At 37.8% G+C, this 26,138-nt stretch overlaps 1 protein-coding gene across 5 annotated transcripts in view; it reads left to right on the top strand.

Annotated features, from left to right (window-relative positions):
* The window catches only part of grik5 (glutamate receptor, ionotropic, kainate 5), a 148,097-nt gene extending 127,440 nt beyond the window's left edge, over positions 1 to 20,657 (top strand). Inside the window, exons 19-23 of one of the 5 annotated variants that reach the window (XM_032558288.1) lie at positions 2,500 to 2,725; positions 7,345 to 7,473; positions 9,129 to 9,295; positions 9,856 to 9,892; positions 13,392 to 13,588. In XM_032558288.1, the coding sequence (XP_032414179.1) occupies positions 2,500 to 2,725; positions 7,345 to 7,473; positions 9,129 to 9,295; positions 9,856 to 9,892; positions 13,392 to 13,444 (612 nt within the window). In that variant the 3' untranslated portion in view covers positions 13,445 to 13,588. The other 4 variants (XM_032558290.1, XM_032558287.1, XM_032558286.1 and 1 more) reach the window with 4 other exon arrangements.
* Positions 20,658 to 26,138: the final 5,481 nt, after the last annotated feature.

Raw genomic sequence — 26,138 nt, 5'->3', positions numbered from 1 at the left:
AGCTTGTATCCTGCTAGTAGGCTGAATGTTTGTTGTGACATTTCCTCTGAGTTTGTGTGTGCTCTTCTTTATGGCGGCTTGTATTAGGTGGGTGACTGCCTGTGTTTGCTTTATGAGAGCGCTCCAGGCGTCTGAGTTGACATCTGTTTGTCGGCGTGTATGTGTGTGTGTGTGTTTTTCTTCTCTCTGATGTTGGTGTGTTAGCCTTTGGGAACATGTGTAGGTGAGAATTTAAAAAATATATTTACGTGCATTTAAAGGAAGTGACTACACGACAAGTGGTGTTTTTTTCCTTCCTGTCCCTACGATAGATAGAATAGAGCGTTTTGTGTTTGTCTTCATAAGCCGGTTTCATTGTTATGCTCCATTACCGCACTCGGTGCCTGATCCACAGAAACATACAAAACCTACACGCGTTATTACACACAGATGACACCTTCTCCACTCTCATCCTGTTTTCTCACATGTACAGTTTGAAATACATATTGTAAACATAAACTATCTGCCATGAAAAACACAAAATGCTAAAAAATGTTAAAGAATATTCTAAACTCCCATAATAATTGCAACTTTTAGATGGCAAACCAACGTGAATTAGTGCATGACTGTAAACATACTTTAGGTCTTGTTGAGTACGTCATAACAAACTTTGTACATCCAGAGACTAAAATGGCTTATGGGTTGATATTTTGTGTTTTTTTTTTGTTTTGTTTTTTCCAACAATTTAATCTTATCAAGCCTCCATAAAGAACAATTCTGGGCAATACCCGCTTCTTTCAGAGTAACACTAACGCACTCGTCTCTCCTCCTTACTAGACTTTTCATATGAAGTCTTTCATATGAAGACCTGTGAAACCAGGTCTTCATAGGTTTGCAGTGATGTGATACTCTTTCTATTTTTTAGATAGCTTCAATTATGTTTTGAGCCAGAAAATAAATGCACACAAAGGCCTGTCATTTGTGTAAGCTCATTTTCCTTTTTGAGCCCACATGAAGCACTTAGTCATGCAGAAAAGAACAGATATTTTACAAATGGAAACTCTACTGTAGAGTCGTTCATACTGACGACAAGCTAACAATATGACAGTAAAACCAAAATGCTCCAATATCCCAAAGCTTGCATTAAAGTTCTCTACAATTCATCCAACTCATACTATATTTCTTAACTATTTCCAAAACTATGCATCACTTTATAGCTCTGCACTTCTTTATGTATGACGGATTCAGTCTTAATGAAATACAATGAAGCTTGCAATTCTCTTATGACATGTTCAAAAACTTATAGAGAGTTAATACTTTTCCAGTTTTCTTTATCTATCATAGTGTTAAGTTGAAGTTTGTCATAAAAGCTTTTCAAAGGTTGCAAAACTGCAAGATCTTTTATTAGATGAACACAAAACAAATCAAACTTTTTCCCAATAATATTTCTAATTTGCATTCTCATCCCAGTCAACACTGAGGTGCCCAAATGGAGCTTCATCAGTGAAGCAAGACAGACCATAATGGTTGTTGCTTCTGTTACCAAGTCTTATTAACAGCATAACAGCAATGGACACACTGCAAGGGTAGTGCTGTGTTTATATCGTTTATCACGATAAAGCACTAAAATGAATGTCTGGGCTTTATAATTGCATTGTGATGAACCATCACAGTAAAAGCATTCATAACAGCATAGTAGTGTGAAACTTTTACAAGGTTGTTTTATCGCTGGAGTCGCCCACAGCTTTAACCTCTAGTAAACAGCTGCAGCCAAGATGTCAGGTTTATTGACCTAACAATTTAAATGGCTTTAAAATGGCTTAAAAATATTGTCAGAATAATCTCTGTTTCATGGTAAACCCACCAGATGGCAATTTTAGCAACAGAGCCAAGCAGTGTAAAAGCAGCACAGTTACAGAACAAGTGAAGTGATTGGTTATTATTCAGCAGTGCAACAGAACCACGGCTAAGTTGGCAACCAGCCTGCATCTTGTGTTTTCTCAGAACCCTCCGAGTGAAATCCAATCCAGTATTTACTAGTTTCCTCTGATCGACTTGTCTTGCGTTTGTTTTATTTGCATTTCTCTTGATGGCTGAATTCAGATGTTGTGTGAACCCTTTTATTCTCTACATACATTAATGTTGTTTTCAGACTGCACTGAAGGGAAAAACACACCAGAGCGTGTTTGCGTTTATTTGCTGACATGTTGCTATCAAAGCAAAATGTCTGGGTGTTGCAGACAACAAACCAGCTGAAAACATCTGTTTCTGTTTTGATTTGCTGTGTCATCCAACTTAGTCAGAACCAAAATGTTCCTTATATTTCCTCCTTTGATCTTGCTTGTCTTCTATATTTTATTCAGGTTAACATTATTGGATATTCTTGCCTGTCTGCTTACTTTTCCATTTTTCTCCAGGATGCATATATTCTATTTTATGTTCTTCCTTTTTGCATTCATAGACATTTAATTGATATTTCAGATAAGTCTTCCCACTGCTATTTTCCCCATTTCTGTGCAGAACTCGCGGTACCAGACGTACCAGCGGATGTGGAACTACATGAACTCCAAACTGCCCAGCGTTTTTGTGAAAAGCACAGAGGAGGGAATCGCCCGTGTTCTCAACTCCAAGTATGCCTTCCTGATGGAGAGCACCATGAACGAGTATCACCGCGGCCTCAACTGTAACCTCACACAGATAGGAGGACTGCTGGACACCAAGGGCTACGGCATCGGCATGCCGCTAGGTAAGCATGGAACCAAAACCACTTTTATAACAAAGATCCATCATGTAAACAGACGAGAAATTACAGTAATTGTGCAGACAATTAAGGGTTTTAAATGCTATTTTGAACATTAAATGCTACTTGGATAATAGCAAGAAAAAATATTTAAAAAATTTTAAATCGAATGGAAGATATTTCTTTTCTTCCAATTAGCTTTTTTTACTTTATTACTGTCTTTCTTTTCAATGTTCTCTGCCTTGGTGAGTTTGTGTCTGGAACAATTTGACTGAAAAATAAATATTGCTGCAGCAGAATCTTCACTCCTACTATGTCAACATTACAGGTTGCTGCGTGTGGTTAGGGTGAGACAAGGGACTGTCTATCAGCTCTTATTGTTGATGGGACAAACAATTCATACTGAAACTTGATTTCTCAAAGTATAAATAAAATGGAAAAGCAGAAACAAAATGTGGTGAGAATAGAGATGAGCAAATATGATAGAAAAATGTGTAAAAATGTTAGAAATAAATGTATGACAAACAAAATGCAAATAATAGAACAACTGAGAAATGTTTATCTTACACTGCACTACTTTTTTTCCGGATATGGGTTTGATATCTATTCATTTTGAGATTAACATTTACTTTATGCATTGCAGCATGCAATAAATAAATAAAATAAAGAACCCACTTTTGGTATTTTGTATTTACAGAAAACCTAGCTACCGGCAATTCCTATGAATTAAAAGTAGTGGAAACATGTTTTCCTTTCAATTGTTGATTAGACTTTTAAGGTACTTTTCTTTAGTAATCCACAATGGTTTTGCTTTCCTGAGAGTTTAGTACGACATGAGGCCTATTTCTATAAGTCACTCTCCAAATGGGAAAGACAAGAGAACATACCAGGTAACTTAAATCTCCAAAATTTACTGTTGGAGAACTGCAGCAAAGATCATTTAGCACTAATGCGTCTACATTAATATTTGAAGGCATTTGTATATATCTGTATGTGCAGCATACACTAAATAAATAAAATATGACTCGTATCAATGTTACTGTATAAGTGAAAAAACAATTAACTTTTGTAATCTGTTACATGGTTTAGACTGAAAAAATGTTTCTGCAGGAAGCTACCCTGTAACTAAGAGGGGATGGAAAAAAACACAAAACTATAATATGAGGTCTATAAAAACTGTACAGAATGACAAGTTTTCTTATCCTTAATATACTGAAGTATGTGTTCAATGGCTCCAGTAAGAATCATAACCTTGGTTTCCCGTAATAGGCAGATTGAGCTTATTACATTCAGTAGATAAGATTTCATATCCTAATGACAATATGCTTTCTGAAATAAAACGGTGGAATATAAAACATCAACAACTTAAAAACTGTCTGAAAGGAAACGGACAGATCAAGACGTGGTTATGAATTAATGAGTGTGTGAGCCTCTTAAAGATTTTTGAAAAAGAAGCATAAACATCAATAAGGATTAAGTGGTTTTTCAGGCTTCAAAGGCTAAAATCAGCTTTTGTATTTTTTTCCTCTACTGACACGTCTGGGGCTTAAAGGTCACAGCCGATACAGCCGTTATGCCTCTGATTAGACCAGTGACACGTCAATAAATTATTGAAATCATTGGTCAATTTAATACCACATAACATTGAAACTCTGTGCTTTGTAACCCTGCAGAGTTTTGTTGTATCTGTATGGAGATTGCAGACAATTAGCACTGTGCTGCATTATTTAAATATTTAAGTTGTAAAAATTCTTTCATTTTAGGAATTTACTGTAGGCTTTTAAAGTTTAAAGGAAATATTTAATTTAGATTGTAATTAAATGGTTTGTTTATTATCTTGGACACATGAATTAAAATTTTCCCTTGAATAATTTGACTAAGTAATTTTTGTTCAGGATTTGTTGGATATGAAAAGTAGCAGTTTGCTACTGGTTTTCATAAAATGAAATGTGGCTATCTTATCTATCTGCCTGTCTCTTCTATATATTTTAGTTTGGTCGAGGTTTAAAATCAGCTTTTTGAAGAACTGACTAGCTGACACCTGGACTAGCAGTGGAATTAATATGCAAGTTATATAATTAAAATAAAATCATCACAAAACAAAAGAAACTACATGTAAGGTTTGATCATTTTATGATCATATATACCTATAATTCAATATATAAACAAGGAAAAACATCTGGGCTGTTAAGTGGGCATACAAATTAAAGAAGTGAACTAATTTATAGCCTACTTTCAGTCTCTGTTTTAAATATCATTTTTGTCAGTTTTCCCTGTATTTCTTCATCAAACTCTTTCTTTTTTTCATTCTTATTTGGATTCAGATTTGAAAGGTTGAAGCTTATAGTGCCAAACAGAGTCTAGACCCCAGGAATCTTAATCACAGGCTGTCTGTCACAGTCGCAGAGCTCTTTTATAAGGTGGTAAAATTGCTTGAGAACAGAACAATGACGCTGCAGACGGGAAGGAATAAGAAAACTGTGAATGTGAATAGAGAAAGAAAATGAACATATAATGAATTGGGTTAATCACAGGCACTTTAAAAGTTAGGGGATGTGCTGTGGCCGTTCAATCTGAACAGGCACATCCAAATGTAAACGGCATTCTGTGCAACCACATTCTTAATATTAAAAAATGTAGTTTATGGCTCTGATTACAGGTTGAAAAGTGCCTGAGATAATTGGTCTTCATTTTTCTTACATCACAGAAAACTGACATTTTAACAGAGATGTATAAACTTTCTAGACCTACTGCAATAGTCAATCAGATGATAAATGCAGCAGGATGGATCCTCCGCAGGGACGTCTTTTGTTTTGTACAATTCCACGGTTTCATTCTCGGTGACATACCTCAATGTTGCATTTCCTCAGAGAAGTTATGAACTGTTGCTATCTTGAATCAGCCAAGGACTCAGTCATTATTCCAGGAGCTATTTACAGTTGAGAGTAAAGTAGGTCACCTATAGCCCCAGTGAACTCAAACGGAGTGAGGAACGATCTGCAGAACCGGCGAACAGCTGCAGAGGAAGTGGCACAGTGACTGAACATTTCCAACAAAGGGCACCGTGTTACAAAACGTGCCTGACAGGGATTAATCTCACATCTCACAGTGTAAACTTTACCAACAAAGCGAACGAGGAGCAGGATTAAAAGCCATTGCCTGCAAGAAAAGCTGAAACATTCGCTTGAGATCAGATATGCTAAACAGACACATGTACTTTTGGCTGATTTGTGTGATTAGATCTTAGGAAAAAAAGTCTTGTGTTGATTTAGTTTTTATCTATGGGATTAGAAAGTATTTGAAGTGGAAGTAATGAAAAGGAAGTTAATTGCTTTTCAACTCGTGCCTGGGTCTATTAAAGCCTTTTTCAGTGTTTAGCCCATGGTAGTTGTGTCACCAATTCATTGGTCTGTTTTAATGAAGGGCCCAGTCTCGGCTGGACTTTCTGCATTGGATGAGGGGAGAAACTTTCATTCTGTTTCTTTCATTCTGAAACAGAATGAAAGAAAAGAAGGAGAAGCATTTGTATTTTTCTGAAGAAAAAGCCTCAACTGCTCATGCAAATGCAGAGTCTTGCAAAACGTCAGATATTCCTTATACGTTTTTATATTTTCTCATCTTATACCAGAAATGTGCAATGATCCCTAAAAGTTTAGCAGGACAAGATGGTTCTTCAAAGTATCGATTCATAGTGGATGAGGAATTATGTATGCCCAACTTTTCAGATTGTTAAACAATTGAAAACTCATATTTTCTTTCAACTTGATAATTATGCACAACTTTTTTTTTTGGCTTATCAAATGCTGTAAAACTGTAAGAAAATACTTTGAATTTTGTGGTTTCAATACAGCGAAAAGTGAAAAGGTTCAGGGTGCGTGAATACTTTTTTGACTGTGGATGATCTGCATGTTTGAAATTGGTACAGTAGGCAGGAAGTTTTAGCATAAGACTGTAAAGACTTGATGGGATTTCTGTTGTTGTCTAAAAGTATTAAAGGGAATAATAAATAAAGCAGAGATCCTGCTTAGTTTTATTGTTTATTTGGAGCATTCACAGTCAGAAGACGGTGCTTGAGCAAATAATCCAGAGTGACATCACAATTCTGCGTTTAGTTTTTTACTTTAAAGAAGGTCAAATTCAAACGTTGAATTCTGTTTTTCATTTCTAAGCAGTTTTGACTTTGCTCACTAAAACGGTACTCACTGTTAATCTGCTGAAACAGCTGGCAGCTTTTTCATAAAGAGATTTATCTACTCCTTACAGTCAACTTTTATGTATTCATGGCTTAATACTCGCAATTTTTAGTACATTTACCCTTTAAATCCCCTCACTCTGCTCTTGTGGATGCGTCTCATAACACTCTTTGATTTCTGCTTGAGCTGCAGCTGTACCACCGTCTCTGCCTCTGGATTTAATCTCGTTGTTTATCTCTCTAATCTTCTCTGTCTACTTACCACAAGATCACTTGTATCCACTTCAAAGCTGGATGCAGCAATTCTCTGTCTTTTACTCCTAAGTCTGCTATCATTTCATGTTCGTTTTTCTCTTTTACCAAAATAGCCCCTGATCCTTGTGCTGCACCTTTCCAGGGCTGGCTCTTATCTTGCCTCCTTGTCTCCTGCCAGGATCTCCATTCAGAGAAGAGATCACACAGGCCATCCTCCAGCTGCATGAGAATAATAGGCTGGAGATCCTGAAGAGGGGGTGGTGGGACGGAGGCCAGTGTCCCAAAGAGGAGGACCACCGTGCCAAGGGTGAGCTGCCTTTCTTCTCTGCTGCCTCATCCTCTCTAATGTCCCCACTAATAGCTTCCTCACTCTCTGCTAGACTGCAGCTAATGGCTGATGTCTGTCCTGATGTCGCTATAAAGGGACAGCAGACTAATCTAAACTGTTTGTGTTTAAAGTCCCAGCCAGTGTAAATTTTTTTTTATCTTTTACACGTATCTGTTTGTTAAAAATAGGATACAAGTATCTGCTCACATAAAAGCTTTTATACAAAGTTGAGGCAAGTAAGACTTGTCGACGTATCTTGTAGGAACAATGCTGATGAGTGAAGCTGCAGGGGCTCGGAAATCTAGAGTTTTGGTGCCAAGTGTGGGTCAAGCTCCAAAAATATGTTTGCACATGTTGTGTAACGCAAGATGACAGCATTTTCTGTCAGACTCATTCCCCCTCCTGCAGATTGTCTGTTATTATGTGTTGAGGTTATAAAAGCAAAAACAGGAGATTATGAAACTGTTTTCTTTTTATGACAATAATTGTATAATCTGTTAAAAACAAAAAACTTTCTTTCATAAATCAGTTTGTGAAATATTCTTCAGGTATGTGTATGAGCGAAAAGCTTGGAAATGCACCAATCAGACCCTGGAAAGCGGATGCCACCACTTTTGCACACATCTATTTTAGTTGTTCTCTTCAACTCCTGACCGTCTGCCTGGTCCATTTGCAAGTACTTGCAAAGTATCTTTTGATTAAAATAAATTTTGTATATTAAGTTTTTATATAGATTTGCTGAAGTTAGAAGTTCCTGTTGGATTTGGTTGGCTTGGAGTGACTAGAAATGTTGCTAACATGTTGTCTCAAATAGTCGAACAGTGAATCTCTTAATTATGTGACTCCTATAAATAATAAAAGAAAATAGATTTGAGGAGTTTTTGTTAATTAAAGGGTCACATCAGTCTGTCATATTTTGTAAGAATGTTTTGGGTGGGGGAGCAGAACCAAATATATCTAAAGTTTGTTTTGCAATTTAAAGTTTGTTAAATTGCAAACTTAACAAACTTGCAGTTTGTTAAGACTGCAAGTTTTAACAAACTAATTTGTTACAAATTAATTTGTGCATAATTACTACTACTCCTTACTACTCCTCAGCATAATTCATAAAAAACATGTTACTGTTTTCCAATTTTAAATAAAATGTGAATTATGACCAATTTTTCTGTGTTGAAAGCAAAGGTTAGTCCAGATACATCCTTGAAAACAACAGAGTAAGTGCTGCTGTTGTCTTTTATACTGAAAACAAAAAGCTTGACGGTGACCCTGACTATCAATTAATTATTTGAGATTTGATTTTCTGAAAACCATTTTATTAATAATTATTTCATTAAAATGTTGAATTTAAGGAACAAAATCATTAAATAAACAACTGTTAGGATGTGAAACCTTTTTTTTTTTTTAGTCCAGCGTTCACAGAGTATAGCATTGATCTGAAAACTAAATAAGTGTTTATTTATGCAGACCGTTATTAGTGAGTTGGAGAAAAGTAGCTTTCTGGAATAAACAAAGCTCACCTCTGCAGACTCAAAGTGAAAAACACCTCAGTAACGGACACAATTGCTCTAAAGGAAAAGGAATTAAACGGAGAGCCTGAAATCTGAACACGATGCGTTTCCTGTGGCCCGCTTCAGGTCTGGGCATGGAAAACATTGGGGGCATCTTCGTGGTGCTGATCTGCGGCCTCATCATCGCCGTGTTTGTGGCTATTATGGAGTTTGTGTGGTCGACGCGCCGCTCGGCAGAGACTGATGAGGTATGCCCCCATACCTGCCCTCGCCGGCCCCACAGACACACCCCAGTAGGTTCCCATGGCATCCTGCCAGCCCTTTTGATTACGTTTTCTGTTTGTGTGTGGGGGTGTGTGTGTGTGTGTGTCGTGTTGTGTGCAAGATGTGGCCAGACTTTATATTTCCGCTTCTGTTTTTGTTTGTTCGTCTTTGTGTGTGCTCTCTAGCATTTCAGTGTTGTGAGCCGATAATTATGGAAGGAATGTACAAGTGTGCAACTCTGGACTGAAAATAATACAAGCAGAGAAAATATGCAGCATGGTCTTGCCTGTGTTTGTGTCGATGTGCCCTTTGAGTGTTTGGTATTTAACAGTGTGGCAGCAAGTGTTTGTGAGCTAAAACTAATAAATCGGATAAGCAATATTGAGAAATGCCAATATTTGCTTGCTTAAACAAGTAGAGTGATCTTTTTTTCCCTGGCATTAAATGTCATGATGTATCTTCTTTTACATGCCTCACATGTATGCTGGTATTCTTCGTTTCCATTATTGGATTACTTCTCACCCATCTCACTGTGCGTCTTCTTCTATCTCTCTGAAACACGCGCACCCCCCTCTCATTCGGCCATCAGTGTCTGTTCTCCAAGAACGAGTACTGTTTCTGTTTATGTGAGCACATGACCTTTTCATATTTTTTGGAAAACAGTAATTGTCTATAGAGTATACAGTACAGGGGCATCACAATAATTTATAATAGTCAAAACAAAGCTTATTTCATTATTTCAACTCAGAAAGTGAAACTCTTATAGCTCATAAATTCTCCGTACACAAAGAGACGTCAAGAATTTATGACGTTAACTTTGATCATTGCTTTTCATTTTATGAAAATATGAAAGTTTCTCTAACATTATGTAAACCAAATGTCCAATACGCAAGAGCTACTATCCTGCAACTTTTAGGTGCATCTTTTCTCCAACAACATGAATGAAAAATGATTACCAGGCCTCTGCAGCACTGAATGACATCCTGATGAGTGAATTCAGCCATTTTAATCACGTAAAGCAACAAACAAAAGCCTATGATACCAAAATATGCTCATTTGCATTGTTGGGTCTGATGACTGATCTTATTATCACTCTATAGAATATGGGGTTTTGATTATTCTGGTTTTCTGGCCAATCCTGTCCACTGTAACCATGGTATTTAATGAGGTGTAGATTGTGACGCCAGATCCACCAGGCGGTTTCCCTCTGCTGTCTGAAGAAAACAAATCCAAAAAGTTGCTGTGCAAATTAAAACAGACCAACATTTATTGAGACATCAAATGTTCATTATTTTCCAACTGAATAAACAAAAGCCTAGAGATCAGTGACGGGAAACACTGTGGGACTTTGAGAAAATGTTTGTGTACACCATCTGCTTTTTTCTAGAGGCATATTTTTATTTATTTACTTTCATAATTGGGTGTAATTATGAGGTAGTCCTACACAAAGCACCTGTTGTGTAACACCTGTAATTGCAGAGCTTACCGCCAACCTCTGCTGCACAGTGGAGCTGCCCCCGATCAGAGTATGTGGAGTTAGTTAAGGGGAATAAAATATGTTCTTTATTAGTAAAGTACTGAATAAAACAAGGGAGTCCAAACTTTTTGTCAAATGGTCCACAACTGAAGTGTCAAAAATAATTAGCAAATTGGAAACTTTAAGATGAAATCAAGCAATAAAGTTGTTTTTTGTAGAAAATGAATGTAATTTATTATGGATCCAAAACTTAAAATTAAAATAAATTTAATCTAGTTTTTCTTTTGGGCTTCATTGAACAAATTTATTCTGTTAAAAGAAAAAGATTTGAGTTACTTGCTTTCAAAACGCTGTTGTTTCGCCAAGTTTTATAAATTAAATAAACTTTGATTTAGTCACTGCAACTTTTCAGTAAAAAGTCTCTACACAGACGTGGTTCTATTTATAAAAAGACAAATACTTTGTATTTTATGTTTTCTATTGTAAGAAAATTGTTATAATTTTACCCTGATTTAAAAATAAAAATTTTCCATCTACACACAGAATTTTGAATTGCAGTTGGGAGCCTCACAAAATCACTCCAAGGGCCACAAGTGGACCCCGGCGCCACACTTTGGACACCCCTAACATAAAACATTCTCTCAGCTAATCCTTAATTCAGGCACTTTCAGTGTTTTCTAATGACATAAACAGTAATTATTATTGTTTCAGTCGCTATGGCTACATTTAGCTTATTTAGTACAGGCAGCTGGGTGAAGCTGCAGCTTCACATGTTTCGGGTTGTGGCTCTTCTAAAAGCTCAATTTGTCATGAACAGACTCAACAGTGCAAAATATTTTCTTAGTAACTCTGCAAAGTAAAGTATCAAGCATTTCAGCCAGAGTGAGCTCTGATGGCTCATCCCTCTGTGGCAGCGAGCGTTGGCTCAGGATGCTGGTTAGAAACCATCCAAGTTTGTTTATAAGAAACGTGTTTCCTCTGTTGAGCATGTCCACTTCCAGAGTCTCCTCTCACTGGTGATGAAAAGTCCAACATTAAACTTCTTCCAACTTGCTGATCTCATGTTTCCAGTACTTCTACAACTCTAAATATAGACCTGGAAACATGTACAGTTAACTTGTATAAATACTTTTAAAATCAAAGCTTTCTACATCCAGTATTTTTTTTTCTTAGCACTGAATTCACAATTATCTCGTTTCTGCTAAGTTGTGCATGCTTATGTGAAAATTTGAAATAAAGTAAACATAAACATGCAGTTATTCTAAGTGTAGTGTGGGTGGTGCATTACTTTCATAAAGCTCATCCGCAGAGCGCCCATAGGTTTCTCTGCTTCCTGACTTCAGACTGTATAAAACACACTGGAGCAACACAAGCAGGTGCCACCGCTCCCCAAATCACCACTGACTGCAAGTAAGAAGTGCAAAATTTAATTTATTCTGTAAAGAAGACTTTGGACCAGTGAGCAACAGTTTGAATTTTTCTATTTAGCCAAAGTAAGAAGCTTCTGACTTTGTGGTTGACAAGCTGCATAACACAGTTAAAGCCCCAGGTTTGGATGTGTGTGATGGTTTTTAAGCTCTGGCTCCAGCTGCCATCTGCACCTTGTGAATCTCAACACACTACAACGAGCTTAGCCTCACAATCCTCTCAAGGCTGGAGTTATCCCTGTATACTTTTTTCTGTAAAGCTTTTTCCTTCCACTTAGCTTTCCATTAATAGGCTCAGATACTGTCCGCTGTGGTAATGGTAAGGATGCTGTGGGACTTCGGCCCTTGTGACTCTCAGCCCAACATTTGTTAATTTGGCTGCTTTTTCCATGATTTTGTATGTAATATGACCATTTATAACATTATATTTAAAAAATCCTCTTTTTTGATCTCTGGGGTTTACATTAGTTAATTAAGATCAGAATTAAGAAAAATAAACTCTTCAAAAACATCACTAGTGTTTAATCTTGACCATATCCGCACCTCCCGTTAGAAGAAAGTTCATTATTTAACTAATCTGTTTCACTTTTTGAATTGGATTGCTGGAATAAATAGACTTGTAAATGATCTACTAACTTACAGAGATGAAGCCGTATGTAAATACATTTAGTTTGTCATGTGTTCAAATAACAGCAGTCGTGATGTTTGAAGGATGAAAGAGATTTGTGGATGGGAACAGTGTCTGTCCTTGTGAGATTTGTTTATGTCCACCTGAGTTACTGGCTGCCTGTTTGTTCATCGTTTCATAATGAAGTGTTCATATTCTACAGAACATTTTGGTGTTCTGCGTGTTTAGATTGTAATAACTCTCTTTGCTATCCTCCCATCTCTGTCCATCTCAACATCCTCCCCATCGCCTCTTTGTTCCTGTTTTAAAACATCTCTCCATTTGTTGATGTGTGATTTCGCCTCACCTGCAACTCCTCTGTTTGCTACACCCACTGTGTGTTTTTCTGCTTTGGTGCTGCCTCCTTCTTTTTGAGCTCTTTTTTTTTCTCCTTTAAATATTATTGTTTTTCTTCTGCTTTATTTCTGTATTTCCTTACCACTGTCCTGTTGTGCTGCCTGCCTACTTTGTGTCTGTGGCACTTCCCCTTCCTTTGCTCCCTTCCCTTCTTCCCTTCTTTCCTTCTTTCCTCCTCCCTTCCATTTCTCCACCAGGTGTCTGTTTGTCAAGAGATGATCACCGAGTTCAGAAACGCCGTCTCTTGTAAGAAGAGCTCCCGCATGCGCCGCAGACGACCCCTGGGCAGCTCGGCGGCCCTGCGTCACCCGACCCGCATCGCGCTCGGAGCCCCCCGGCCGCTGCGCCTGGTCCGGGAGATGCGGCTCAGCAACGGGAAGCTGTACAGCGGCGCCGGCCCCCTGACCGGTGGGGCGGGAGGGACAGGACTGCCCGATCTGGGCCCCGGGCCCCAAAGGATCCTAGATGATCCTCTCGGAGCAAACACCACCCCGCCTCCGCCGGCTCCCACGCCTGTGATGCTGCCCGCCCGCAGCTGCAGCCACGTGAGGATCTGCCAGGAGTGCAGAAGGATCCAGAGCCTGAGGTCCGGTAGCTGTTTGGGGTCAGCGTCCACAAGAATACCGCCCTCCTCTGCCCCGCTGCCGAGGCTACCTCCACCCCCACCTCCGTCCTCATCCAACACAGACAGTGAGGGTGGAGGCGGGACCAGTCCGAGGCGGCAGCAGCGCCACAGCCCTCCGCCTCCGTCACCTCGCCGCATCCCCGCTCCCCCACAGAGCAGCAACAACACGGACCTGCTGGGAGACCAAGAGGGAGTGTAGGAGCGCTGGGTGGGTGAGAGACTCAGAGGAACGGGTGAGGAGGTGGAGGAACACAAACTGTAAGTTTCTCCAGTTCACCCTGAGGCGGACAGATACAGAACCGACTGTGATGGTCAAATATTAGGCTGCTGTTTTTGGCTCTGAAGGAAAATTTTGGACAAATCTGAGAGGAGCTGCATTTTCCTGAAGGATGATTTTCTCTCCTCTCGATTCTCCTTCAGACTACGAAGTTCTGGGTTTCTTTTCCAGAGACTCTGCCGGAGGCTAACTCGCCCTTTTGGTAAAACTGAAGCCAAACTGGAGGCTTAAAAACGGCAACAAAAAAAGACTTCCAGAGAATTATTTACTGTTTTTTTCTTTTGTTGTCTTTGTTTTGTTACCATTGTTCTAAGTGGGAATAAATACAGACTATGTGTAACATTTTGGTGGACTGTAACCTTCTAAGTGAATTGACAACGGCTAATTTTTCTAACATTTTTGTGTCCCTCCCTCAGCTCTGAAGCTGCTCTTTGGATGATGCTGTGAAAGTCTGATGAAACCATTTAAGGCGACACGCAGTGGCTAAAAGCTACATAGTTTACACACTCCTGTTAAAACTCTCGGTTTTTCAGAATATTACAATTTAAACCACGATGAGTCGTTTCCAAACTTTCTCCATCCATAATGTGACATTTATCCCATGAAGTTTTACTGAAATGTAAACAAATCTCTTACAGAGAAAGTTGTAAAAGATTAAATAGGTGACACTAACCTGGCCGCATCAACTGCACACTTATAATCTAATACTAATATTTAAGATGAGAACTCAAGCAAACTTTTTGCTCCCCCATCTGTCTTCTGTGACTAAATTTCCTCAAATGGAGCTCAGGTTTTTGTCCACGTCAATTAAATTATAGACAATTTCAAATATTGGTATGCCCTGACTCAAAACCTATAAGCTAAAGATGATGTGCAAAGTTCTGTGTTGGCCAGATGAGAATACAAACTAAATCTGAGTCGTTTTGTAAGGTTACTGCAGAGGGCAGATTTGGAGAATCTTTCAGCATCTTTAGGTAAAGATGTGAGATGCTAATAGATTCCCACCAAAGAAAACTGGGTGCTGATGTTCAGTCCAAAAGTTTCTCAAAACATTAGATTACCTTAGTGCAAACACTAATGCAACATGATTATTGCACCTTTTTTTCCCCCAACCTAGCAGTTCTGTTTGGTTTTCAGTTAATTTGAACAGGATGTATTGTATGTCACATTAAAGTTGGGGGGAGGATATTTGGAAGTTATTCATCATTATCTAAATTTTTAAAATCTTAGAATTTAACTAGGAGTGTGCACACTTTTTTTTAAAACCACTGTGCTGCAAACACTGGCACAGAAAAGTGTGTGTCTCCCTTTCTTTGCGGTGTGTGTGTAATTCGTGTGCGTCTTGTAAGTCTGTCCCTAACTGCTCTAAATGAACCATGTGTTCAACATCAAAACCCTTCTACAGATGTTAGATAATCAGACGGCTCCAAAAAGTGAAGAGAGACCTTTGAAGTGTGAAATTAATCTCCCTCGTTATCCTGAGTAACATTCGCCAAACCTTTACTTTTTCTTGCCTTTGTTTTAACAGCGTAGACGAGACGGACGAGGCGACGCAGGGAAACGGCGCAGAGAAATAAAAAGATGGAAAGAGCCGTGGAGTAAAACTGACACTCTTAAATTAAAATGAGAAATGTGTCCTTCAACTTCTTCCATCATGACGACTGTCCTGATCTATTAATTCTGGGCATCTTTTAAGGGCCTTGTTAACGTGCCAGCAGGCTGCAGCACTGCTTACTGTTCAACACACTAACTTGGCCGTCCACAGTAGTAACTCCTGCCAGAGGGATGGGCTCAACTCAGGCGCGTCAATAGTGTTTCAAGCTTTTGATCGCCTAATTAGTCCCCTCTGTGGCGAAGGGACTCATTCAGGAAACTTGCTAATGATTTTGAACATATCTCTAAATATTAATTTGTGTTAGCGGCCTCAGACGTCAATAAAAGCAGTTTAAAATCTCTGCTAAATTTAATCGTAACCCTGGTAAAGATGAGTCAAAAGCAATCAAATGAAATTAACATTTTATTGCAATGGGAAATCCCACTGATTTAAAGAAAAAAAAAAATCCAACCTTTAATTTGAGTTCTGAGTTAGGGGGAAAACATCTGGGCTAAGGAAGAAATGTTTTAATGGCATACAATATGATGGACCGGTTCTCGTTGGGATTAGGGGCCGCTACCGGGCTGAAATCTGCAAATACCTTTGACCCAAGTCCAAAATCCTTGAAACTGCCTATTTTAATAGTTCAAACACCAAATAAACCCTAATTATTATACAGTGGAAATCCTCTTAACCCTACCAGAGAAGCTAACATCCAGAGTCTTCCTCATCTCCGCTCTTGAAGGCGCCAACGAAAATAAACGGCATTCCTGGATTGGCTAATTAGCTAATAGCATGTCATGTAGCATTACACAAATATATCCCCAATCTGTATCTCTTTCAAATATTTTTAATATATGCTCTACAAAAATGTATGAAGAGGTAAATTTTTCCACAAATAATTTGGATTCAGATTCCATAGAAAAAAATCACAAACAGGTGAATAGTGAACCACAGATAGGTGGTTAAAAGTAACTCGAGCCTTTCTTATAATAATAATAAATTAATACCCTTTTTTTAGCTGCCTCTAGTCTGTATGATGGTGCTAAGATTGATGTATTAGCCAATCAACTCTCCCAGGTGTTTTTAAAATTTTAAAGGTTGGATTTTTTTTAATTTGTCAGTGTGCGATTATGACTAAGTTAAAATGAGTAAAAACATCATGATAATCTTTCTCTTGTTGTCTCCAGATGCCAGAACATTCCTGATCCAGCTGACTGTCCACAGGACCCAGCTGGCTGCAGGTGTTTTGGGTTTTCTGTGTTAAAATCGAGCTTTTCATGAATCTGTCTTTTTCATCCTGAAAGTCTGCAGCCTGCTGTGGAAACGCTTTCTTCGTCTCTTTGAGCTATCGGAGTGTGTTAGAGGGGCGACATCCAGCAGGGACAGTGCTTTGTCTGCAGGAGTGTTTGTGTCAATGTCCCATCTCCATGAACACTGCAGGGACGAAACATTTCCCAGCAGAACCTTGCACTATAATGAGGTGATCAATGTTATTTACTTTATCCATTTGACTTTAATGTTGTGGTTGATCTATATATAGGCAGGGTCCTTAAAGGGAATGCACTGGTGGGTTTTTATCTTATTCTCCTTTCACTTAAATCACTACACATTGAAGGTCACTGCTAATGAGTTGTCAAGAACTTATTTCAACCTTATTTACACCAGATATCTGTAAAACTATATATATTTAAAGAGATATCAGTTTGTGTTTGTTTCTGCTTAAGAAACACTCATACTAGAGTGATTTTGTTTTAAACTTAACTCAAAAGGATCTATTTTTAATACATGACTGTATTCAGAGTCACTTAAATGCTTTTTCTTTTCCAGTGGATTTGTTCTGCTCCTGAAAGTTGTTCTTATTAATATGTCATTACCTTCACTTTAGTAACATCTGCTAAAAGCTGCAGCTCACAGCTGTTTTAGGTTCCTCTTGTAGTTTTTTGTGTGAAACATGAAGAAAAGTTTGAGCTGCTTACTCATCTAAACTTTTTTGCATTAAAATTGCAAATGGCTAAGATCAGTTTTAGGTCAAATCTGTATGCGCCATAAACATTAACATAGATTTACATCGATTGTCGCCAAATGATGGAGGATCTGATGGAAATTAATGTCTGGATGATTAAAAGACCAAATTTTGCGCCTGTTAACCTTAAAAATGGCAATTTCAGCATTTTTCTTTTTTCTTTCAGGTTCTCCAGATTTTATTTGCATTTAATTGCATTAATTCAAAATTTAACAGACGTTTGTCAAAAACTTCACCAGAAAACCAGACATAAAACAGGTAAAAAAATCCTTCTTACTATATTTTCTAGAATACTGATGCTACAGATACACATACAAACATTATACTTACCAATAAAGTAATTTCTAATAAAAGAAGTCTAATTTCTTTGAGCATGGGTTATAATACACAATTCTTCATAATTTCTTGAGTTAATTTTGCTACATTTATGAGTTATGAGGCTGCAAGACAAAGATACAAGCAGAGACTTTCTAAAGAAGCAGGTGGTCAAAGTTTAAATGACACTAAGTAAAACAACAATACACAAATGTAAGTTTCATGATGGACTTACATAAATCATAATGTAAATATATGATTATGACATCTTCAGTCTTGTTCCTGTAGCAAAGATATACATTTTTCAGCCAACAGTCAATTTTTATCAAAAGAAAATATTGAAAGATTAGTTTTTTCCTGCTATTAAACTTTACATGTGGTGACATGGACTCCTGCGTTGTGGTGCGCTTAGAGGTGAAGCAGCATACTTCATTGTAGGTGCAAAAAGGATCGTGTCCTGGAAAATGTTTGCAAATTACTGCTGGCTTTTGAAAGGACGACCTCAAGTCTGTAGGAGACGGTTTCTTTCTTGTTGTTGATTCATCCACTGACCTAAGGCAAGTGAGGTCTGCAGAGTGTTTGATGTTATTCTGGATCGTTTCTGATGTCTCATTGATGTGTTCTTGGAGTAATCTTGGTTGACCTATCACTCTTAGAAAGGTTAACCGCTGTTCAATGTTTTCTCCATTTTAAAAAGAGGCTCTCAACTTTAGTTCGCAGGAGTCTCAAATTCTTAGAAACAGTTTTTTGACCAGACTGATGTCGGTGACTTTGTTTTCGTTTCTTTAAACCGAGGCATAAAGTCTTGCTTTTTAAAAACTTTTAGCCTGCTTCATTTTTGACAGGTTCTATTTAAAACCTAGGTGTGCCTTATGACGCAGTACTCAGCTGTCCAAAAATGTGGATAACTCATGATTTAACAAGGTGGGCAATTATTTTTTCACACAAGGCCGGCTTGGTTGGAATAGACTTTTTTCTCTTCATAAATTAAATCATTACTTGACAACTGATGGGGTCTTTTTAAATTTCTGATCTTAAGATTTGTTTGCTAATCTTATGCAGGTAAAAAAAAAAATCTGGGGGACAAATCCGTTTTCGAGCCGACATGAATTAAAACGTACTTCTTCTATGTTAAACCACATCTGTTGCTCCAGATATTTTTTCTAATTAAGCGTAAATTTAAAATTAACCTCATGTACTTAATCACAAATAAATAACACCCTGATAAACATGTGACCTCTTGTCACTTCCGTTTTACGACCCTCTATTTTTAGTGTCCTCTAAATCGGATGATCTAACGGTTATGAAACCTGCTACCTATTCCTTCCTTCCTGTGACTCACCGTTTAAATGCTCGTATGAAGTCCTGTAAAGTCAAACTACTTCTAAAAGTCTTTGTTTGTGTTCAACCAACAATGATGCAACATTGTAATGGAGACTAAAGTATTTTCCGGTCCTCCTGCTGTTCTCTCTGTGGGGTTTTCAATTATTTTAAGGGCCTGGAATATAGAGAACACTTCACCCTCAACTCTAGGAGGCAGCTGTTTTGCCGCTTTGCTTGGAAACATCAATATGCAGGATATGGACAGGTGAAGAGCCCAGAGAGAGATCAAGCCTTTGTTTCAACACTCCTGAAACAAAGGAGATCTGAGGCAGTTAGCTGTTCAAACAGCGAAAGCCTTCAGGCTTTTCACGACTCCCGAGGCTGTTGAAGGTGATAGTTGTACGTCTGTGTTTACACTGAATCTCTAAAAGCGGGAAACAGAGGTTGAGAAGAGCTGCCAGAACCACCAGTCCACCCTTTAGGAATCCTCCTGAAAAATGCAGCATTGCAAATTATTCATTTTGCTGATTCGCTGACACCTTTGTGCTGCAGATAACGAGTGATAACATTGTTTGCTCACGTTACGCCGTTTCTCTGAATGATCGGTGTCAGCAGAAGCGGGCCGGCTTCGATGTTTCTCTCTTTATCTGTGTTTACTTCTGCTTTTGTGTCCTGAATGCTGACAAGGCAGCCTGAGCTAAAACGCTTCCTCAAGTCGCCTCAGTGAACACGCACAAACAAAAACTCTTTCATCCACAGTGTCTGTATCTCACCTCTCTTTGTCTGAATTGTAAAACCACACTGGTTGTTCCTCATGTTTGCAACTTCATTCCTAGATTTACTTTAATGTCTGTTTTCAACAAACTATAGAACCATTCAGCTGGTTACTGACAGCTTTAAATCATCAGCTGGCAGTATTTTAGAGCAGCAGTGTAACGGGGGGGAAAGGTTGCTGGTATGGATCCCAAAGGGAAGGGAGGGATTACAAAATGAACAAAAAGAGGCGATTACTCCACTGAACGAACAAACAAAAAAAATCACATTTGTTTACTTTTATGTTCTTTTTCTTTAGTAGTTTTTTCATATTTCTATACTAGTGCTAAATGGATTATTAAAAGTGATAAATATTCTGATTAAATTGTTATTATTCCTATTGAAAAACTTGAGGCTCTGCTGTGTGATTGTGGATGACGAGTTGAAGAGGAAAAATGTTTGACTGTCATGATGTTCTTCAGAGAGGTTGCCCTGTTGTTCAAATCTATAAAAGAAACACAGAGTTCTTTAATTAAAAAATATTAAAGCAGTCCAGCTGTCATGTCTTTGCTTTTCAGCTGGAAAATTAATTTCTGTAGATTGCTCATAAAAGTAGTCAGAAAAGATTGTTTACATTACCACCAGGCAGGTGTAATCAAAACAAACAGAAAAGCATACGACGCCCTGATTAGCAGGACATTATTCTTATCACCAATTGAGCAGAACTATCAGAAAACCTATCAGAGGTTTTCTTTGCCAAGGTTGAGCAACTTTGCAATAAATACGCAGAACAGTCAGACATTAGATGTGCAAATCTCATACAGTCATGAAAGCGACAGACAGACTGCAACCACAGTAAGAGTCTGATTTTGTTTTTTTCTTGGAAGCTCTAGACAGAAAAACAGTCTCACCTCTGATTAGCTGTTGGCCAGTTTGTTGGCTGCTGTCCAGTGTGTTTGAGGCTTAAAGATTGTGTCACAACTTGCGATTTTACCTCAAAAAGCATGCAGGGAGTTTATGAAACTAAATCAGACACACAAACTGCTTCTGACGAAACATTAACATTTTTTCTTATTTCAATTTCCCTGCCAATTTATTATACAAGGTTACGAGCTTGCTGTGTAAGTACGTAAATATTTAGATAAAATCTGGGCCTATTGAGAAACACAAAGTTAATTAAATATGTTGTCTGTGTACATAATTGCATATAAATGTGTCCCAGTCTAGTCAGTCTTTACACATGTACAGCACACAAAACACTGGAGTCTAATTAAGTGTAATGAGGAAAAAGACAAGTACTTAGCATTTTGTGACTCAAAGTGGTCACTGCAGAAGCTCCCGTCTTTTCCAGTTAGCAGGACATGAATCTTTAATTTAACTAAATTAGAGACAAAACCTTCCTCTGCTTTTAGAACATATCTGCATTATCCAAAATATACTAAGCAGTTGCCACCTATCTTCATCCACTCTTAGTAAAATCTGCTGAACAAACTACGTCACGTTTTGCACCTGCCTCATATTTATACAAACATCTATTTATGTAGTTATTTTTTAAACCAAACAGTACAAGCTGTGCTTTCTAGCCTTTCACAAGCTGTGTGACAAACTGAGATGAAACACCTAAAATCACTTTTGATTCAATAAAGACTAACAGGTTTTAATCATTTCTATTTTTCTTAGAGCATAAATTTATTTTTATATTTCCACAAAAATATTTTTGCATTTGATCTATTTTCAAAGTATTATAAAGCAGGCTTGATGCAGGATTTGGAATAAAAGGTAACATTTAATAAGTGGTGAAATATTAACAAATTATCAAATGTGACAAACGGTATAAGATTGGAATCCTAATGAATCCTGTTTTGATGGTTTTGATGAGAAAATGTTTATTTTAGTGATTAGAGACTTGAATTTGTCCCTCAAATTCTTAAAACTTGACTTTGACTTGGAAAAAAATTACTTACACAAATGAAAACCATGCAATATTTTTCTTCCACTTCGCGCTTCAGTGTGAACTACTTTGTGCTGGTCTGATACATAAAATCCCAATTAAATAAATTTATATGCTTCTTGGGTTTTTTTTTAGCAGGAACAGAGAAACTGGTCAAATTTTCTGGGAAGATAGATGGAGTGAAACAGAGGGCATTCCTGTGGAAAGACTAAAAAAAGGCCTGACTGAGAAGGACGAATGTTCACCTTTTAATTTCCAGTTCAGCAATCCTAAGAGTACAACCAGACCTACAAGAGCTTAAAGTCATTTTCACCTGAGTCAAAGTCTGAATCTGTGGAAAGACTTTAAAATTGCTTTTAATCCCCTATCTTAGTAAGCTTGACGTATTTTCTTTTAAAAAAAGAAAAAAGAATGGGCAACATTTTAACTTCTTAATTTACAAAGCTGGTAGATGCACCAAAAGATCAGCAGCTTCGACTGCAGAGAGGATTTGACAAAATATTGACTCAGACAGGCTGAGTACAAAAACACATCACTGTTCAGTTTTTCCTTGTCTTTCAGACGATGCTGCACTATAATGTGCTGGACTATCACATAACATCTAAGTAAACGTTGTAAAATAATTTTTATTTTAACGTAAAAAAGATCAAGTGGTGCGAATACTTTTCCAAAGTAAAGTCCTGCCTAGATTAATAAACGAAATCATTATTACAGCAAACAAAAAGGGATAAACCAATGGATGAAAGAATAAAACCCTGGAGCTATAAGGACAGAGAAATAAACTGAGAAAAGTAAATGTGACGAGAGAAAAGGCAAGCAGCTACACACCTTACAGAATAAAACATTAATAAAAAAGTACAATATAGTTCACTGCTCTCCAGTTAAACAGTCTGGGGAGAAAGTTGTTGTATTTACCCAAAACATTTCATAACTATTCCAAATGTTTTTGGCCTTTTCAGATTCCAACCTATAACTCGGTGTGTTTTTGGGATAATATGGCAAACACAATATCTCAAAATTGTGTTTTGTAGTCTTGAAGGAACTCCAGTTCATTTCAAACTTGAATTTCTCTGCAAAACAAAACGACAGTCAATGTGTAAAAGGACTGAAAGAGTCTTTTTCAACTAGCATAATGAAAATAACATAAAATTAAAGCTTAATAGTCATTCTCATAAGCTCTTTTTGTCTATAATCTAAAATGAAAATAAAGCTTAGAACAGAGGACAGTTAAATGGATAAAAACAAACTTTGTACCCAGGTTTTGACAGCATAGTGCCGACATAGCAGTCTCACAACCACAAAAATGACACCTTCAGGAAATGCCTCTCAGAAACCACAGAAATCTTAGGCAGCAACACCCATAAACATGATTGTAACATCAAACAATCATGGGCATGTGTTACTTTTGCAGTCAGGGTAAAATTCATCAAGGATGGTACAGACCAGTGCACACGATCTAGGAGAAATCAATGCCAGCAGAGAGTTTTCCAAAGACCTACAATCACTGTCTCTTTTTCTAGGTTGCAGCAGGGAATACACAGAAGAAGCTATAGAAATCCTACTATACTGAACCATACTGTTAAAGCTGAATAATTTATACTCACATTTCCAATAATGATGCTTTTGTTTCCTTTTTTCAAAAATGAAACATGTAGTATGGAAACAAACTTGTCTCAAAGCGAACCCAAAGCTTAAAGAACATCTTATAAATATCACACTAGTTCTGCTGAAACTATAAACCTTTCCACCTAAATTCCCCTGTAGGTGTGTTTGAGAGACATTCAATTAAATCATCCCTGCACTTTACACTCATACAGACATTCATATGTAAACAGCTATACATATACGTGCTATGCTTTCTGGGTCTTTATTTGTAAAAATAGTATTGAAAAGCATGAGCCATTCCTTCTACTTTCTATTTATGCAGTAATATACAGTATGTTGGTTTTTAAGACTACCATACCTGGCCCCAAAACACCTGATGTGCCACCTGAATAAAACTGAGCAAATAACCTTTTGCTTGGATAGTTCCTGCGTAGGCAACTGTCTTTCAGCTTGCAACAAGTTGCTTAGCTCCAGCTGATGCCTTGACATCCTTGCCAGCAATAAAATATTTTATGGATTCATCTTGCTCTGCCAACAAGGACTGAAGGGCTTCGTTCGCTTCCTCTGCCGTTATTCCAAACTACAACCCTACGGTGCAATTCTACAACGGCACAGAAAATCAACATCATCGTTAATATCTCCTTTTTTTTACTGATTCGCAAATTAGAAATTCAGCCGGAGAAACCAAACTCACTGGGAGAAATCCCAGACAAGCACTGAAGGGAGATAAGAATTGAGTGGAATTGGGATGAAGGCAGTGACCAGGATAGTATAACTAAGAGACTGGACCTGAAGGGATTGGGACTGAACGGATGTGTAGCCATAAGAAAACCATGAATCAGGGAGGTTAACCAGATAAAGGAGCTTAAATTTGTAAAGGAGCATTTAGATTTGACTGAGTCACATAAGAAGGTCATGTGATCTGATGCATTCAAATTTACCTTCTTCCAGAGTGATGGGCCCGTTAGGGCAAGAAGAGAGGCAGATGAAGTGACGCTGGTGTGTAATGTAGCAAACTGAGGGGCAGCACTACTATCTGGAGTTGTTGGAGCTGGTCAGGTTTAGATTCACCAACATTATGAGGTCTGATTACTACCAGAATGTACTCGGTGACAATAGATTGTTTCTTCCCTGATGATGTTCTAGGATGACAATGCCAAGAATGAGACATCATGGATACACATGGATCAGCCACCAGAGAGTTCAGACATTAACCCCATCGAGAATCTTTGGAATGGTCTGGAGAATCGTTTCCATCCTTTGATGACTCTCACCTCATCAATGCAAGATGTCTGTGAAAAATAAACACAACACTGGATGGAAAGAAACCTCGTGATTTTCATAAAATCAGTTATAATCTGCATGTGACTAATTAATGAAACGGAAAAACCTTCAGGAAACTGAACTGCCACAGAAGATAAAAGTCATTTGCGGACTGAAAAATTTCACATTCCTCTCTAGATTTGACTTGACAAAACCTCGTTGTCATAGTGAAACTAGATGCATTCTCTCAATCTAAAAATGTGCACAAACATTGAGTAGTAATACTCAGTAATAATAGTCATTATCTGGCAGTAAATAACCTCAGTGCAACAGTGACCTCAGGTGACCAAATGATGATAATGCTGATGCTCTGTTCACGTCTACATCACTAGTTTAACAAAGTAAAAATGTGAAAACCATTCACATGAATATTCATGAAGACTTACTTGTGTTCATGACAGGTGTTATGTCACGTTTATGATGGTGTCATGACTGTCTTATTCACAACCCGTCAAAGTGTCACCGAAGTTTCTTCCAGTTGACCACAGAGCCTCTACTAGAACGTTGATTGAACAGACAGATTAATGTTTGCTGGTTAATCATTCAGTATCGTCTTAACTGATAAAAGGCTGTATTTTAAATGTCTTTCTTGCATGAAGGTTAATTATTACTGTGGCTAGAAATGCATCATTGATGATTAATTGCTAAACTCCAACATCATGATTACACCTGTTTGTGGAAAGCATTACCCACGCTGAGGTTTGGAAAGCAAAGTGTAGCAGATTTTTACCTGATAATAAATTTCCATTTGACTTGAAAAGATTTGCAACCTGGCAAACTCAGAGTAGGATGTTTTGCACGGCAGCAAAACAATGTGCTTTAAAAAAAAAAGATTAAGAGTATATCTGCTCAGGCTTTGTTGTAAAATGTTTAGAACTTTTGAAATGTTTTCTTTTTAAGTAAATATTTCTAAGTCACATAAAGGCAAACAGATATCCAGATGTGGTGAAGCTTCATTTGATCACTTGGTATGTGACTTCTACACCCACTAATGTTCTGTTATCTCGCCTTCATCAGGGTGTTGCTTCCTCGTCTCTCGATTTCTCAATTACAGGAGCTCATTTCCTTTAGTTTTCTAAAAGGCGGAAACGGCAGATATCCCACATGTCTGTGCTGTTTGCAACAAGATCAGTATGACTGCAAAGGGAAAAA

Source organism: Xiphophorus hellerii, chromosome 3, assembly GCF_003331165.1.
Source record: "Xiphophorus hellerii strain 12219 chromosome 3, Xiphophorus_hellerii-4.1, whole genome shotgun sequence".
Classification (NCBI taxonomy): Eukaryota; Metazoa; Chordata; class Actinopteri; order Cyprinodontiformes; family Poeciliidae; genus Xiphophorus; species Xiphophorus hellerii.
This window is presented reverse-complemented; position numbering and strand designations above follow the sequence as displayed.